The sequence below is a fragment of the Aplysia californica genome, unplaced genomic scaffold (genome assembly GCF_000002075.1).
Source record: "Aplysia californica isolate F4 #8 unplaced genomic scaffold, AplCal3.0 scaffold01061, whole genome shotgun sequence".
NCBI lineage: Eukaryota > Metazoa > Mollusca > Gastropoda > Aplysiida > Aplysiidae > Aplysia > Aplysia californica.
In genome coordinates, this window is record NW_004798331.1 from 113,009 (window position 1) to 130,594 (window position 17,586).

The window sequence follows — 17,586 nt, forward strand, 5'->3', positions numbered from 1 at the left end:
CACACACACACAGGCACGCACTCTCCTGCTCACTCAAGTGAATTGATGTGAAAAAGGGGGAGCGTGTTGGGGGGGGGGGGGGAAGTGGCAAACGCACTGTCTCACCAACAGGAGGTGCATCCCGCCAATAGTGGAATGTCACCAATGAACTTCTTCTCTTTAACCGGCTGCTCACTGTAAGACACTTCATCACCCGTCATATTTCAAGCAATCCAAATTTGCATAGAACATCGTCTGTCTTCTTTCATCCTTTTTCCTTCTTCTTTATTTTTTCCCTTCCCAAGCTGAATAATGTAGAATACAAACAGCCAGCTGTCCCATCAACAGTCAACAGGGGGGTGGGGGTGGGGGGAGCAACTCCCCCACTGATGTGATGCCATTCTTAGGTCCCTATAATAGCCCTCTGATATAGGGATTGAAATGTTTGTCTGTTCTTTTTATTACTTCTGTTCATTTTTCTTTCTTTCCGATCTATTGACTGAAGGTCTGGTTCTGTAATCAATTGGGTCCCAAACCGCCACGGTGTGGAGAGCCTAGTTAACCGCACACATACACGCATGCATGCATGAGTGAGTAAGTGAGTGAGGTTCAAATTCCGACCTGTGCGACAAGTGCGACGGAGGAGATTTGGTGGCTGAGGAGAGGCTTCCTTCACCAATATGCCACTTTTACCCTGAGTTCAGTCTAGACGGGATGGCGAAGTAACCAACTAAGCTCAATCAGTTCCAAGGTCAAACTTGGTTCTAAGGCGAGATTGGTTTCCTTCTGACTGGCATTATACCTCCAAAGAAGCCCAGGCACCAACTCTAGATCAGAGCGGTATCTTGTTGGAGTCGGTGGTGGGTGGGGAGCCCTGGTGATGAACAGAAAACAAATTACTCATGAAGGGAACAATTGTGAAGCGTGCTGACAAAATGAGTTACTTCTCGGATTCGAGCCCTATTCAAGTAGATACATCACGCTTATAGGTGAAGTTTTTTGTAATTTTTAAATATGAAATAATAAAAGGCATGTTATAGTTAAAGAATATGGCATTAATAGAAAATCTACAAATTTGACCCTAGTGTCAATTTTTGGCCAATATCTCCTTTTTGTGGATTGCGAGAAGTAACCAATTTTGTCAGCACGCCTCACAATTACTCCTCTTCAGACATGTGTAATTAGTGTTACTCCTTCTCTGGGCAAAAGAATGAACTCTTTCGGAAAACGATGTTAACGCATAATTATTATTTAGGACACCCCAAAACAAACTTCGCCAAGGCGGTCACCAGTTTTTATGACCTTTCCCACAGGTTCGGACTCTGATATATCGGCTTTGAGTTTATTATCCTCTCTACATTTATCGCTTAAACTGACAGGAATCAACGAACCAAATATAGTTATAATAACGCTTTGTGATTGTAATTTAACTGTAAACTTTCAATGGAGTATCTACGACTACATTCAGGGATCGGACGACCTTCTCATCTGTATTACTCCACACGTCCCACACCTAAGGTGTGCGAGTGGCTGGAATGGGCCACTGGTAGGACCTTTTTCTATACTTAACCTAGATCTATGTTATTTCTGTCTGTTTGTCTTATTTTTCACCGCTCTAAAAGACAATTTTTGTGTCGACGTGCTTTACTCAAACAAACACCAAGTTCCTATCTCAGACCGCTTTATCCTTAACTGGGTGAATTAGGGTCAGTTCCACTTACAATGTCTTTAGAAACTTAATACATCTGAAACATATAATTTTGACCAAATTCAGGACATTCCTTTAGAAATTAAAATCATACACCAAAACTATCCACCAAACCCTACAAAATAACTGGTTCTCTGAAGACTTCCACATCTGTCACAGCAAAAAAAAAGGCAACTCTCAGGAAGTTTGTCAACTCCTAAACGTATGTAGAACTAGACTTCGCTCCCCCCCCCCCCCCCCACAAATTTAATACCCGAGTCCAAGCACACAGCATAACCAGAACAGCAAAAAAGCATCGTTTAAAAATAGGTATCCAAAATGAACAACAGTACACCAATGCACAAAACCTAGAAGATGGGGGAAAGGTTAAAACGCATACACGGAGACTTGAGTCAAAACCAGACCATCAATGATTTATTAATAGAGGCACCAGCCATCCATGTCCAGGTGCTGTTTTAGCCTCTTAGACTTGAGTCAAGCACATTTTAAACCAATAAATAACTTATTTGCAGAGACAGAGAAAACAGTCTCAGACTCAACAACATTGTGTCTTTTCGAATATTCATCCACTCGAAATGACAAAATCATTCTGTTATGAACTTCACAATACCTTCTGGAAAGACACATTTTTAATTGTTGGTTTTCCTCTTCAAATGAAGAGAACCATAATATTTGTAGTTTCCCCTTGAAAAACTCTTTAAAACTTACAGTCCCAGCTCCAGGCCTTATTAGATAATAGAATACTTAACGAAATTAAAAGGCCGAATTTCCGGATAAATCAGAAAATCCAGATGCCTCTAATTGTGTGGATTTTGTCCAACTTCAGGCCGATCGCTGAGGAGTTATTACACTTTGTATAAAGACAGTTTTGATACGTGAAGTTTAAAATTATGTCTCCCAAATGAACAACAGTACACCTATGCACAAAACCTTGAAGAAATTTTAACGTAAACCACAAATCACAGTGCCATAGTGTTAGACATTATGAATTATGTGCTTGTTAAACAAAGTTATCTAAATCTAAAGAGATTTAACTATCAAAGCGGGTGGTTTGAGGGTGTCACTGATGGGCCCTGCGTCTTTACTGCTTGTCTGTCTGTCTGTCTGTCTGTCTGTCTGTCTGTCTGTCTGTCTGTCTGTCTGTCTGTCATGACCGTTCTTGTGTCGATGTGCTACTCTAAGAACAATGCTCAAAATGTCACGGACAGGAGGAAAACAAACACAGAAGTGCTCCTAATGGCAGGTCTCTGGATAATCAGATCCAACTGAAAGAGACTGTTGAGATTCTTTATCAGTGTAAATAGAACAGTCATAGACAATGGAAAAGTAAAGGAAAGAAGAGCAGAGGAAGACAGAGAACAACAAAATATATACATGTCCTGAACAGCTCTATGACAAACAGCACAAGCAGAAAAACGGAGCTGGTCAATAGGATTGAGAAAACAGAAAGGAATGGGACGCCATTATGGTAAATGTCTGCTCCAGACTAGACAGAAGAAGAAGAAGAAGAAGAAGAAGAAGAAGAAGAAGAAGAAGAAGAAGAAGGAAGAGGAGGAGGAGGAGGGGGAGAAGGAGAAAACTACTCTTACCTTCAACTCAAACACAGAACTGCATTTTCTTTCCTTTTCTTCTTTCTGCCAGTTCCCCCTGCCTCACAACCGTGGGAGTTCTCACGGGCAGACCCGAGTGACAAGAAAAGCGTATCCGCAGCCATTCTATACAGAGATGATGAACTTCTGCACTGAGCAGTGGACACAATTACAGGAGAAGGCGGGAGACGTGTTGTATAGGTAAGCGCTTTTCTTCTTAGATAATAAGGAGATTTTATAATAGATACTTTGGAGGAACTGTGTTACTTTAACTCAGTAAACGTGATATATAATAGGTAGTTTAGAGTAACTGTGTTACTTTTACTGGATAAACGTGATATATAATAGGTAGTTTGGAGTAACTGTGTTACTTTTACTCGATAAACGTAATATATAATAGGTAGTTTGGAACAATTGTGTTACTTAAACTCGATAAACGTGATAGATAATAGGTAGTTTGGAGCAACTGTGCTACTTTAACTCAGTAAACGTGATAGATTTTTAAAAATACTTTGGAGTAGCTGTGTTGCTAAAATATGTAAACATGATAGATAGAAATAGTTTGCAGCAACTGTGTTACCCCAACTCGGAAAACGTAATAGATAATAGACACCTTGGAGCAACTGTGTAACTTTAACCCGGTAAACGTGGAAGATAATAGATACTTTGGAGTACATGTACCTGTTTTGCTTCAAATCGGTAAACGTGATAGATTTTTTAAAATACTATGGAGTAACTGTGATACTTTAACCTGGTAAAGGTGGAAGATAATAGATACTTTGGAATAACTGTGTTGTTTCAGCTAAGTAAACGTGACACATGTAGATACTTTGGAGTAACTGTGCTACTTTAAGTCAATAAACGTAATAGATAATAGGTACTTTGGGGTAGCTGTTTTGTGTAAACTCTGTAAATGTGATAGATTTTTAAAATTTTGAAACAACACTCTGTAAACGAGATAGAAAATAGATAGAAAATAGATACTTTGTAGTAACTGTTTTGCTTAAACTCTGTAAATGTGATACTTATAAAGAAAATACTTTGGAGTAACTGTGTTACTTTAACTCGGTAAACGTGATAGATAATAGATACTTTAGAGTAAGTTACTTTAACTTCTTAAACGTGATATATATAGTATATAGATACATGTAGATATTTGGGAGTAACTGTGTAACTTCAACTTGGTAAATGTAGTACTTAAGGTAAATGTTTTATTTCTCAAAGATAGTTATATCACTTGGATTACTGTTGGTAAACGTTTTAGTTCTTATACTGACTTCAACAAAAGTTAAGGATCACCTTGACAGACAGCCTTCATTTTTTTTTTTATCAGAAAAAAGATGGCAAGGAATGTTTCAAATTTTTTTGCTCTGAGAGTGTTAATGGGTTACCAATGCGTACTGCAAAGCTTCCTACAGGGGCAAAACCACCACGAGCTGCACGGAAATTCTCAGGGAATTTTAGCCACATTTGCTATTTTTTATTGACTTGTGTGCGACACCACGGACATTCCTCAGTTAAAATTCATAGTGCACGTCATGAACGGACGTACGATCTCGAACTGTGCTCAACTTGGAGGCAATATAAGCCGCCGTTTGCTCAAAATCCAGTATCGCATCAACATGCCACCAAAACGAAAGCTGGGAGACTTTGATGGTGCTAGAGCTGTTGCACAGCTACAAGATGGAGTTGGAGCCCGAGAAGTTGCCAGAAGGCTTGCAGTGTCACACTCTGTCATTGCCCGCTTGAGGCAGCGCCATCAAGCCCACATACAGGTCGACCCAAGAAGACCACTCGGAGTGTTTGCAAGTGGTCCTTAGATTTTGTTGAAGTCTGTATGATTGCATTATTTGAGAAGAACAGCATGACTTCACCCATGGTTTAGGTAAACGCTTCCCTTCTTAGTTGTACTACTTGCATTGCTTTAGGTAAAAGTTTTAGTTTTTTTATGCACACATTTATAATATTTCATGGCTTTAACAGTGTTACCTCAACTATGGCAAAAGTATTACTCTAGGTGAAAGTCCTACTTTTCTATAATACTGAGGCTTGTGGTATCATTTGGTAACTCCGCTTATTAGGATGTAACTGAGTAGGTAAAGTTAGGGTCTATTACTTTTGGTAAAAGCGTTACCTTTTAGACAACTGTGTTACTTTAAGTGTAACTACATCAACTATAGATAAAGTATTACTTTTGGTTTAAGTTCTATTTCTCCTTAATATTTTTATGTATGTCATCAATTAGACTCCATTACCTAGGTGTAACTGAATTATTTCAACTGAGATTTAAATGTTACTTACGGTAAAAGTTCTACTTTTCTGTAATACTTAAGTTCAGGGGCGGTTTGTTAACTGGGCAAGACCGAAGGTGCGGTCAAATTTTTGTCAGTTGGACTGTTGACAAGAGATTTATTGCTGATAATGATTTTCATTCAGTTTTAAGTAAATCAGAATAAAAATGTATCAACATTCAAATTCACAAAGCACCTTGCCGATTTGAAGGCGTCCAAATAGACAAGTAGGATTCACTGCTGTTTTGTCGCGACAGAGCCTCATTCCTTCATCTTTATTTATCGAACCGGCTCGTAACTTTAAATCGTCTCCCGTCGAGCCGTCACGTCGCGGAACTTCGTACGAGGACAAATGAACACGCGGGTACAGAGATGCCGTCAGTCCGCTGGACAAATCCATCGACTGCCCTAAGAGCGAATATAACATCTCTTGATTGCCAAATTGGCCTCCGTGTTGCTAACAAATCAGTAATGAGACTGTCTTGAGTCTTGAGCAGCACAAACACCTGAAATATTGTATCAGCAATACATGTAGGCCTACTAATCATTCAGCCTTTCTCTAACTATCATCAGAACATTTATTGTCAGCATGGCACTAATCTTTTTTGCTTATTGAATTTTTAGCCTCCTATAGTTCCTGTTTGATGACTATTCATCGCTTTCTCCCCACTAATAACGTACATGGCCCATATGAGTCTAGCCGGCGAAAAGAGGAATCGTCTACTGAAGCCTTATCCACCGTCACCCCAGCTAGACTCCAAGTTCTATAATTAGCATTTGACACACTTCCCCACTTTGTTACAACAGTGTTCTGATAACTGAGAAGTGCGATTAAGAACGTTTGATTGCATAATGATGAAAAACTGTTATGTGCTAACTTTGTCCAACTTTGTATAGTAACTGATTGTAGATTTAATCTGCATGGGACAGCGTCATTGGTACAGTATCAAGTTCTTATTACATATTTACAGGTCGAGTGCACGTCGATATTGTGTGTGGGTGTGTAAAAAGTAAAAGTCTTTGGTTGTTAAAGTGTCGGAGGCCATGACCAGCAGTTTATTGGGCTTCTCACTTTCAGTTTGTTTTCTAGCATAGACTCTAGTAGTGTTTCTTTTTCTATGCCGTTCAAGTCTGTTTCTATTAACTCAGTAACTTCCATCATACATTATTAATAATATTGTTTCTTGACACTACCATATTTCAGCTCTTTCACATTATACTAAAATGTTTACAGTGGTGTGTGTGTGTGTGAGTGGGGGAGGGGGTAGGGATGGCGACAGTAGGGGTATAAAATGAGGATAGAGAGAGAGAGAGAGAGTGTGTGTGTGTGTGTGTGTATGTGTGTGTGTGTGTGAAGGAAGGGGGTGGGGGGGAGGAAGAAAGAGTCAATGTGAAAGATGGCCCGTCAGTTCTATAAACCACGAGCCGCCACTGCTTAAGTTTACAGTAATATTCAAATGGTTGTAGATCTATTACTTGGGAGTAGCTGCGTGACTCATTGAACTATAATGAAAAGGGTGTTACTTTATGTAAAAGTTCTACTTCTCTATAATACGTAGATTTTATATTATCACTAAATTAAATGGTTGCATTATTGGGAGTACATGTGTTACTTCCACTAAGATTAAAAAATAAAATTTTCTGTGAATGGTTTACATCTCTGTAGTACTTAAGTTTAATTACTTAGGTTAATAGTTTTATTACCTGGAAGTAATCGTGCTTCTTATTCAACCAAGAATTGAAAAAAACACTACTTTATAATATAAAAGCTCTACTTCTCTACAATGCTTATTATAGGTGTACAGGTTGCTTATCAAACTCAGATTTTAAAAATATTTCTTGACTTGATACAAAAGTTCTAATTCTCTCTGGGTTTTTTCTGTCTTTTTTTTTCAGACAAATTGGCTACCTAGCCCTTGGTGAAAAAAACGGGCGGTTCTTACAAGACAATATCTTTGCCATGACACAACACGGAGCTCCTTTCGCCATCTTGTCCCCCGGGGAGCTGCGGGAAAAATTCGCCATGCTCAGATATCCCGAGCGTATAGGAGGTGTGCTGGACCGGGAGGGAGGGATCCTCATGTCGGATAAATGTCTCCGAGCCTTGCAGGTAGGCTGGAAAGTAAATAATGCGGTTGTGTCACAATACGGTGGAATCAGGCGCTCGTCAATTTTTGGGCGTATGAAGTTATTGGTATTGTAAAGATAAAGTCTGTTCATTTGCTTCGAATTGAGTTGAAGTCGAGATATTTACAATTGAAGGGGATGAAGGTCTCCTAGTGTCAAACGTAAAATAATCAAGAAAATTGCTGTCGAAGTTTGGCGACTTACAAAGCAGAAGTGTCCTTGGAAACTTCAAATTTACTTTTTGTGCCTTTTATATACTTTTTTCAGAAAACAAATCTTCTTAGAAATGTGCTTTTTAAAATATTGGGCCAACAATTTTAAAAAATCAATGAAATTGAATTGCCCAACAAGCAGAACAATGCTGGTTTATTCGATTTATTACTATTTTGACGAGCGCCTGAATTCACCACGCTGACTCACAATTGTAGATGACAACAGCTTCCGAAAGATGAAATAAAGGAACTCTAAGAAACTCATGAAGACAGAAAATAAAGAATGGAGAAAGACTAAGGAGAATGAGTGGAGGAACGCCAACATTCCTCCGGAACTTAAAGGAACTGTAACTGAACTACTTTGAGCACATCAAACGCCATGATTTACTTGGGAAACGTGGTATAAAAACAAAGTAAGAAGGCTAAAGAGGAAAGGGTGGGCCCAACTGAAGGTGGGAACAGGATATAGAAACCTGTCTTGGAACCAGAACTACCCAGGCAGGCAGAATGGCAAACGACAGAATGTTCCGTGGGAGAAAGGCGAGCGGACAGCACGAGGTCTCCAGAGTCTAAGCGCCCAAACCTTGACTCCCCATAAGTGTTCTCCTGCTGATTTTTTTTCCTTGGCGATGGTCGAGGATCGAACCCTATCGGTTTAGAGGGCATCTCCGGTTCTTCTGTCCGTGAATGTTTGTGCAATGTCTCGATTCTAGACATCTGGTGAATTTCCTTATCTAAAGACTATCCTGTTCTGTTTTTGCAGCCCAGTTTTACCCAGATTTATTATTTCTCTTTGAGTAATGTAGAAATACGGGAGTTGCAACATAGTCTGGAGATGTCCTTGTTATCATAACTAGCTCATGAATCATGGATGGGCATATATATCATATTGAAAACATAGAGAGCTTGTTGATTTAACTCAAAACTCGAGTTTGACGTGTGCATCAGCTCCGCAGCAAAACACCAGTCTATCCGAGCACGTAGATTTATCAGAAGGAGTCCTACATTAGTTCTGTAAGAGACGATTACACGAACAGTTTTTCAGCTCTGGTTTCTGACCCTCTGTGATTTAGAAAATGTTGTAAAGACATGGTGTGTTATTGCTTTACAGCTTACATTAGCAAACTGTATAGTAGAGGATGTCTTCTAGAAAAGAGCTCCGGGCAGATACTTGTATGTCATACACAAGAAAACTAACCATTGTGGCTGTAGAATGTACGTATACGGTAACACCGTCGAACGAAGAGTGTTTAATCAATTTTTAACTTTCCTTTGGTCTTAGATTTTCTTAAATCATTTGAACGGATAACTCATAGTAATCAAAATTCCGTTAAAGTAATCGTTAATGCATTCGATACAGATTGAAATAAAGGTGAAGTAAATGGAGAAATGAAAAGAAGGTTTTTGATTAAAGACTGAAATCAAATGGAATTAGCACTTTTAAGATTGTTCAGAAACGAGAGAACTAGCAAGGTAAAGTATGAATGGTCTGCCAAGCACTGTCAATTCAAGCACAGCCGAACCTGCTCTGGTAGCCACCTGTTTAAAACCTGTACAAACGAACAGGTCCCACTTCCTCCTTTGTGTATTTTTAGAATAATTATTACGTCGACACTGTGCAAGACGTCCCCCTTTCTAAGTCTGCAACTTTTCTCCTCGACTGTGACTGGCTGTCTTAGACATTTTCAGCCGTATTTCAAGCATCGACTACGAAACGTTCGAAGTGAGTGACGACTTTTTCGTTCGAAGGACCATGACTGACTGAGACATGATTCGAGTTCGTCGGTTGAGGGTGCACCGACATCAACTCGTCCCCCAGCCAGACATAAAACGTTTTCATTTCCCACGTCTTCTGAGCCCTCAGCTGATTTGTCAAGGTCGCAAGGACGGTTCCTTACATAATAGATCAGAACTTTTCTAGCCAGGTTGCGTCACAAGGAAAGCAATTGACCTGAAAGCCTTTACTTGGGAGCTATTTGGTATACCTGTTTGTGTGTATGTGTGTGCGTGCGTGTGTCTGTCTCTCTGTGTGTGTGTGTGTGTGTGTGTGTGTGTGTGTGTGTGTGTGTGTGCGTGTGTGTGTGTGCGTGTGTGTGTGCGTGTGTGTTTGTAAATGTGTGTGTGTGTGTGTTTGAGTGCGAGTTTGTGTAAATCTGTGTGTGTTTGAGTGTGTGTATGTGTGTGTATGTTTGTGTGTGTATGTTTGTGTGTTTATGTATGTTTGTGTATATTATGTGTATTTATATTTGTGAGTGTGTATGTGTGTTTGTGTGTGTGCGCATTTGGGTGTTTGCGTGTGTCTATGTGTGTATGTGTGTGTGTTTGTGTGTGTGTGTGTCTTTGTGTGAGTATGTGAACATGTGTATGCGCATGTGTATGATAGGTTTTTGCGGGGTTTTTTGTAGTCTTTTAAATGCAGTGCACTATTTAAATAATTGGCTGTGGAATAAACATAAATTTATATTTCACTTCTGGCTTTGATGCGTCAAAAATACATAATTTATATTATGTACCCAGAAATCCTTCAAAAAAAAGAAAGCGAGGCCTTAGATTACCCAAATCAAGCCGAGAGATAATACATACAAAGGGATGAATAGTTACAGGAAAAGCCCACTGCTTTGAAAAGATTAGGAATTTGGCACATGGAAGTTGATTCTTTGTTAGTTTTGCTTTGTCATCGTGTCCTGTGACGGATGTTTCTGACACTCTGATTGTGAACACATACGACTTGATGGTTGTACCTTTCGTGAACATGTGTTTCATGACACAATGAAATCAATGGGCTCGGTAGTTGTTTTTTGTTGTTGTTGTTTTGTTTTTTTTGCTGAGTTTTATTTTCTTGGCATATTGAACTTTTGGTATAATCCTAAAGCCTGTACATTTATTTTGTTTAAGTCAAGATATGTGCAATTGAAGGATAAGGGGATCGCCTGAATGTCAGAGGTAAAAATTAATGGGAAAAATGGCTGCCAAAGTTTTTAGGATCAGGACTTCCAAAGCTTGAATGTCCTTGGAAACTGTAATTTTTTTTATTTCTTGCTTTTTATTTACTTTTTCAGTAAAAAAACACACAGAAAAATGTTTTTAGTGGACATAAAAGGGTTTGAGCAAACAAACAGAATGCTTTTAATATATAAAAAAGAAAAGAAAAGAAAAAAGAAAAGAAAGTAGAAAAAAGAACATAATAGAATAAACTCGATAAAATGTGCCCAACAGCCGGACAAATGTTCTTTTTTTTCTATAACATTATTTTAACGAGCGCCTTATTTTACCGTGATGCCACACATATCGTTATGAAGTAATTATTGAGCTGTAGGGGTGGAAGCTCGCGTGAAATGTTATTGAGTTGGATGCAACAGTGAAGACAACTACTGTGACAACAAAACATCGACAATTACAACAATGATAGCAACAGCAACAGCATCAACAACAACAGTATTAACAAAGACATGTGAATACATATACAACTCTCCCACACACTTGAGAGATACAGAGGGATAAAAACAAAATGGAGCTTGATAACTTTGGACAAGCCATTTTATTTAGAAGAAATCTGTCCTTTCCACTAGTTCTGTGGTTATACAGAAGAAATCTGTCCTTTTCTCCAGTTCTGTGGTCGCTTAGAAGAAATATGTCCTATTCCTTAGTTACGTTGTCACTTAGAAGAAATCTGTTCTCTTCCCCAAGTTCTGTGGTTACACAGGAGACACCTGTCCTTTTTCCCTAGTTCTGTGGTCACACCGTGTATCAGTAGGAAGATGTAAGGCTAAGGAAAATACTCTGTTCTGTGAAGGGCTGCCAAATCTGTAGTCTGCTCGGGATTTTAGTTTATTGCAATCAAAAAATGTTTGTAATTCATTGAAAAGGCTTCAGCCGTCGTGTGTTGGTTCGGATATATTTGTACACACATTTGTGAGGCAGAGTGGTGGAATCAGGCTCTCGTCAAAATAATGAAATTGAAGAAAACAGCAGTTTTCTCCATGCTTAGCAATTTTTATCAAATTTTTGTTTTTTGACTCAACACCTTTTATGTCTATTTATAAACACATTCCTTTGGGGATTTAACCATAAACGTTGATTAAAGGCACAGAAATATAAATATACAGTTTCTATGGACTCTCCAGCTTTGGAATTTACCAAGCTTTGGTGGCCATTTTCTCGCTAATTGTAACTCTTAAATCAGGTTTCCCCCACCTCCTTCAATCCAAAATATCTCCACTTCTATTGAAGATGGATAGGTAATTTTTTCATTGATAGCAAGACAAATGAACAAGCTTTAAGATGATACCAATAACTCTACATGCCCAAAAATTGACGAGAGCCTGATTCCACCACGCTGCCTCACATTCACTTTTTTTTTCAGTTTCAGCGCTAGTCTCCAAACTTTTCAGCTTATGGCCCACGGACATATCACAGCTGTGATGTCAGCCCAAACTGTTACTTCGTGTAGATTAGTCTTTGACCTTTCAGTCTGTTTGAATAATTCCTGTCATCATTTTGTTATAAATCATATCGTTTTAGTGTTTCTCTCTTGGTCTAGACGTTTAGGAGTTCGCCTCTCATTCAAAGGTCCCGGGTTCGAATCCGGGTAGAGACGGACAAATTTTCTTCTATAGAATTGTCTCCTTTTATCTCCTTTCCTGCTCTTTCGCCTCCACTTTCTACCCCCACCCCTCACCTTCTTTTTTTTTCTTTTTTTTTTTTGGAACGGTTTGAAATTCACATTGTAATTTCTAGCATCTTGTGATTTAACAACTTTTTTGTTTTCTAATTTAGCTCAAGTCTCTGAGCTCTTCAGCTTATTAGGGAATGAAGGGTCCCGTTATGAATTCTGTATTTTCATTGTATTGTACTTTCTTCCACGTCGCACAGTGTTTAGTTAAAGAGAACTATGTTTTTGAATTTTAATAATTCATCAACTTAATGGAGAGACACGATTCATTTAAGCAAAATACAGACTTTGGGGGCGGGGGTGGTCTTTATTTTTTTATTTCTTTATTTTTTTTTTTGTTTCGAATTTTTTTTGGAATGGGGTTGTTAGTTGTTGTTTTTGTTGTTGTTGTTTTTTTTTTTTTTTATTTTTTTTTTGGGGGGGGGGGGTTATTCTGCCATCCTGTGAGGCTTCTGGTGTATTTACTTTTTCTGTTTCTGTTTGTACGAAATATTTTTAATTTGCATGAGTAGCTTAAAATGATTTTCTTGTTTCAAAAACGTATCACATGTAAGAGTCTGGTCATAAATGTTAGATTTTCATTGAAAAAAACCAAACCCAACTTTCTGGTAATCACACTTAAGTAGTCTAGTCATAAGTTTTGGTTTCATATTTTCCTATGTTTACTACGCAGCGTTTGTCACAATTTGCTGTTTGAAATTTTCCTGTCCTAAACAAAAATTATATTTCTTTCAAAAATTTTTTTAATGTCCTTCGGAAAACTAATCAATGGAGATGGTTATCCCCCTGAATATCAATTAATACTCACTTTATACTTTTTCATACTCTGTTGCCGTTGAGCGTCGAGGGGAGATGCCGTTTTCTGTGGTAGGCTACCTCCCCAGCTCGTTCAATAGAGATATTATGAGTTCTCAGGGTTTCCTTGACGCCCTCAATCCTCCTTTATAGTCTGAGTGTTTGGTGTTATAGACTCTCGAGGCATGCTGGCTAGGTGACATACGTAACAGGTGGCCAAACCATTTTATTCTGTCTTTCTGTGAAATGCAGGCAGGACTCAGCGCCAATAGCTGCTCTTATTTCTCCGTTTCTCTGCCTGTAGTGTCTTATGATGTTAACGTTTTTGCGGAGACATTTCATCTCGCATATCTTTATTTTGCTCTCCTGAATTTTATTTAATGTCCCGGTCTGGCACTGGTTGCATAATGTTGGTATGAATATTGAAGTGAGAAGCTGTCTCTTTGTGTCCACGGAGATGTTTTAAAGAGTTAGGAGGAGTGCGAGCTGATATCAATTAAAATACTCATTTATTTTTAAAATGGGTTTGTTTTTTTATACCCCCCCAGCGTTTATTTGTAGAGAACGGAGGAGTGATCCGAGACGGAGAACAGTACCAGAGCCTAACCCCAGGGGAGGTGATCCATGTGAGGACAAACAGGGGAGAGTACCAGTGTAGATCGATCGTGTTCGCTTGTGGCCCCTGGGCTAACAAGGTTCTCTCGACTGTTGGGCTCAGTCTGCCACTCAAGGTGAGTGGAGGGAAGACTGGTGTGCTTCTTCCCTTCCTCTCTCCCTTTTTCCCCTGACCACTCTCTCTCTCTCTCTCTCTCTCTCTCTCTCTCTCTCTCTCTCTCTCTCTCTCTCTCTCTCTTTCTCTCTCTCTCTCTCCTTCTCTCTCCCCCCCTCTCTCTCTATCTCTCTCTCTCTCTCATTTCTCCCCCCCCCCTCTTTCCCTCTCTCCCTTCTCTCTCTATTTCGATTTTACCTGTCTGTCTGTCTGTCTGTCTGTTTGTCTGTTTGTCTACTTGTCTGTCTGTCTGTTTGTCCATCTATCAACTGTGTCTGTGTCTGTCTTTGTTTCTGTCTAGGACTCTGACTCTCTGTCTCTCTGTCTCATACTTTGTCTCTGTCTGTCTGTATGTCTGTCTGTCTGTCTGTATGTCTGTCTGTCTGTCTGTATGTCTGTCTGTCTGTCTGTCTGTCTTTCCCCATTTTTTTCTCTTTCTCTCCACTCCCCCTAATTCTTCTCCCCATCCCCCTCTTTTAAGCCTGCCTCTGAAGATGTTTTAGATGGGGTTTGCATTAGACTGGGATAACCCCCTCCCCCTCCCCCTCCCCCTCCCCCGCTCTCCCCCCTCCCCCCCCCCCAACCATTTCCCTTCCCCCCCCCCTTTTCCCTCTTAGCTATTAACCCGGTAGGACCAAGCGCATGCCTCTGCTTATGGTGAACTCAAGAATTCTGTGGGTTTACCATATCTGGTTGTGAATGAAAGAGAGCTCGGATGTGAGGAGACGATAATAATAATAATAACAATAACAATATTAACAATACTGCTACTACTACTAATAATAATAATGTATCGTGATGCATCTACGAAGGGACGTAACCTGAATCAAATTTCGGATCTTTGAATACCAGAAAGTTAATACAGATTAATGTCCCTTTGGTAGCAACGGACTTGAACATAACCATAATACTTATGAAACGTCATGTACTTCTCAGTAGTCTGAGAAGAGCACCCTTTTGTAGAACAAAGCATTAAACCTTATTGATGAAGGGTTGTCGCAGAAACAGTTAGGTCAAGAGTTCAACGCTGCACGTATACATATAAAGAATGGAATCTAATTTTTTTTCCAGTCCTTACTTAAATATTAATTGTTACTATCGTGGTGTTGTGACGCCTTCCCTGTATATAGCTTCATCTTCAGAAAGACCTACATTGTATTGTTTCTTTCTGTCCATATTATTTTTGCCTTGTGCTACTAAATGACCTCTATTGCATCGATGATCGGGAGTCTGTCTTTTTGAGCAAATCAAAATGTAAGAAACTACTAGAACTTATCAGTTCATGTGAGCCAGGGAGAAACCGAAGATTATCAAACGATAACACCCTACTTTTGACACCCGTAAAATCATACAAATCATAAGGAGAGAGATCTTTCTCAGATCTTGGTCCATTTATGTGGAACAAATTACCCATGGAACTAAGACAAACAAGAAAACTTGATAGCTTCTAAAGACATCTTAAGCATTTTCTTTTCCTACAGGCCAATCCTTCTAACGCTTTTAGTTTTATTTTTTATTATAGTTGTTCTGTGTCTATGTCTGAGTGAAAATAGTCCGTGTGTGTGTGTGTGTGTGTGTGTGTGTGTGTGTGTTTGTGTGTGTGTGCGCATAAATATATATTGCATGAGAAGAAAGGAAGTAGTAAGAAAAGTTTTGATAATGGGCATTTCAATTGAAAGCGCATTGAGCTACTTTTTTGGAAATGCGCTATATATAAATGTTATGATATTATCATTATTATAAATTTCTTTTTGTTTGCACTAAACAGCCGTTATTGTGTCAATGTGTCACTTTACTCAAAATGATAGTTTTAAAAAAGTGTCGCGCTTTCTCTTTGCACTGAAAAAAAAAAACTGTTCTAGTTTCGATGTGCCTCTACTTACTCAAATTTAACAAGATCTTGACGCTTATTACCTTCTCAATAACATTGTGTGTGGCATAGCTATGAAATCAGGCGCCAGTCAAAATGATGAATTCGAAGAAACAGACATTTTTTTTCCGCCCGCCCGTTTGGCAATTTATATCGACTTTTTTTTAGGGGGGGGGGAGGGGGGGTGCATTTGGCTCAATTCCTTATTTATTCCTTTAAAAGCACAATTCTGTGTAGATCTTGCTTAATAAAAGATCGTTGATTAAAAGCATAAAAATGTCAATTTGTAGTTTTCAAGGATTCTCAAGTTTTGGATGTCCCCAGATTTGGGCGACCATTTTCACGTTAATTTTTTCTCTGACATCAGGCTACCACCATCTCCTTCGATCGCAAGTATTTCGATTTCTATTCAAGATTGATCAATATTTTTTCATCAAAAGTCAGACAAAAGAGCATGTTTTATGATGACACCAATAACTCCATTTGCCCCCAAAATTTAGGAGCACCCGATTCCACACTTTCGTGACACATACTCTTCTCATAATCCATTCAAAGTAACTAAATGATGGGGTTTTTTCTTTGCACTAAACATCTGCCTGCTATAGTGTCAAAATACTTTTCTTCACTAAAAAAAGATGATCTCTTCAATTGCTGCATTGGGGGGTTTTTCTCGTTCTCTTTAGCCTATGAGGATCACCGTGTGCTACTGGCCTGAGCTTAACCCAGGCTCACACAGTGCTGATAAACTACCTCCCTTCTTTGAGGAAAACTGCTGTGACGGGCATTCTATCTATGGTCTGCCTAGTGAGGAGTATCCTGGCCACGTCAAGGTTTGTATGTTTGGTCTATTTAGCAGGGATTATGCTGGCCATTAGGTTTGTATTTTTGGTATATTTAATGAGGAGTATCCTGGCCACGTCAAGGTTTGTATCTTTGGTCTATTTAGTGGGGAATATCCTTGCCATGTTTGGGTTCGTATCTTTGGTCTATTTAGCGGGGCTATTACGCATATATTTTTGGTCTATTTAATGAGGAGTATCCTGGCCATGTTAATTTAGGTTTGTATCTTTGGTATGCATAGTTGGGAGTATCCTGGCCATGTTAAGGTTTATTAGATCTATTAGCACCTGCCAATACTATACGCCACCATCTACAAAGTAATAAAATTTGTACCTCTCTCACCCTGCTGGTTGGCCCGACAGATCGACATTTTTCAAATCCATAAACATATTCTATTTATTGTTATGAGCAGGGACTTGTAACTTGTAACTTTTATTTGCTTGCTTTGGGTATTTTTAGTTCCCGTATGTTTGTTTGTTTGTTGTTGATGTTGTTGGTTTTTTTTTGTGGGTTTTTTCCTTAGTAGACTAAAGAGAAACACATCAACACATCACGCTCACATTTGTTATGGGTTGGGTTTTTTTAAGTAAGCTAACGAGAAGCACGTCGGCATAATAAAAGGTCATGTAGTTCTGGGGAAGAGTAAGAACCCCCGCCCCCCTCCCCAAAAAAAAATTTATAAATAAATAAATCCTGTATCAAAATCTGCTGTACATTGCATGCTTTCTTCCCCC

The 17,586-nt window shown here is 39.0% G+C and overlaps 1 protein-coding gene across 1 annotated transcript in view; it reads left to right on the forward strand.

The window, feature by feature from the left end:
* Window positions 1–17,586, forward strand: part of LOC101860541 (peroxisomal sarcosine oxidase) — a 48,984-nt gene that overhangs the window by 1,230 nt on the left and 30,168 nt on the right. The window contains exons 2-5 of the mRNA XM_035973215.1: window positions 3,329–3,477; window positions 7,464–7,677; window positions 13,922–14,104; window positions 16,696–16,842. Of these exons, the coding sequence (XP_035829108.1) occupies window positions 3,329–3,477; window positions 7,464–7,677; window positions 13,922–14,104; window positions 16,696–16,842 (693 nt within the window). The remainder of the gene's footprint in view (window positions 1–3,328; window positions 3,478–7,463; window positions 7,678–13,921; window positions 14,105–16,695; window positions 16,843–17,586) is intronic.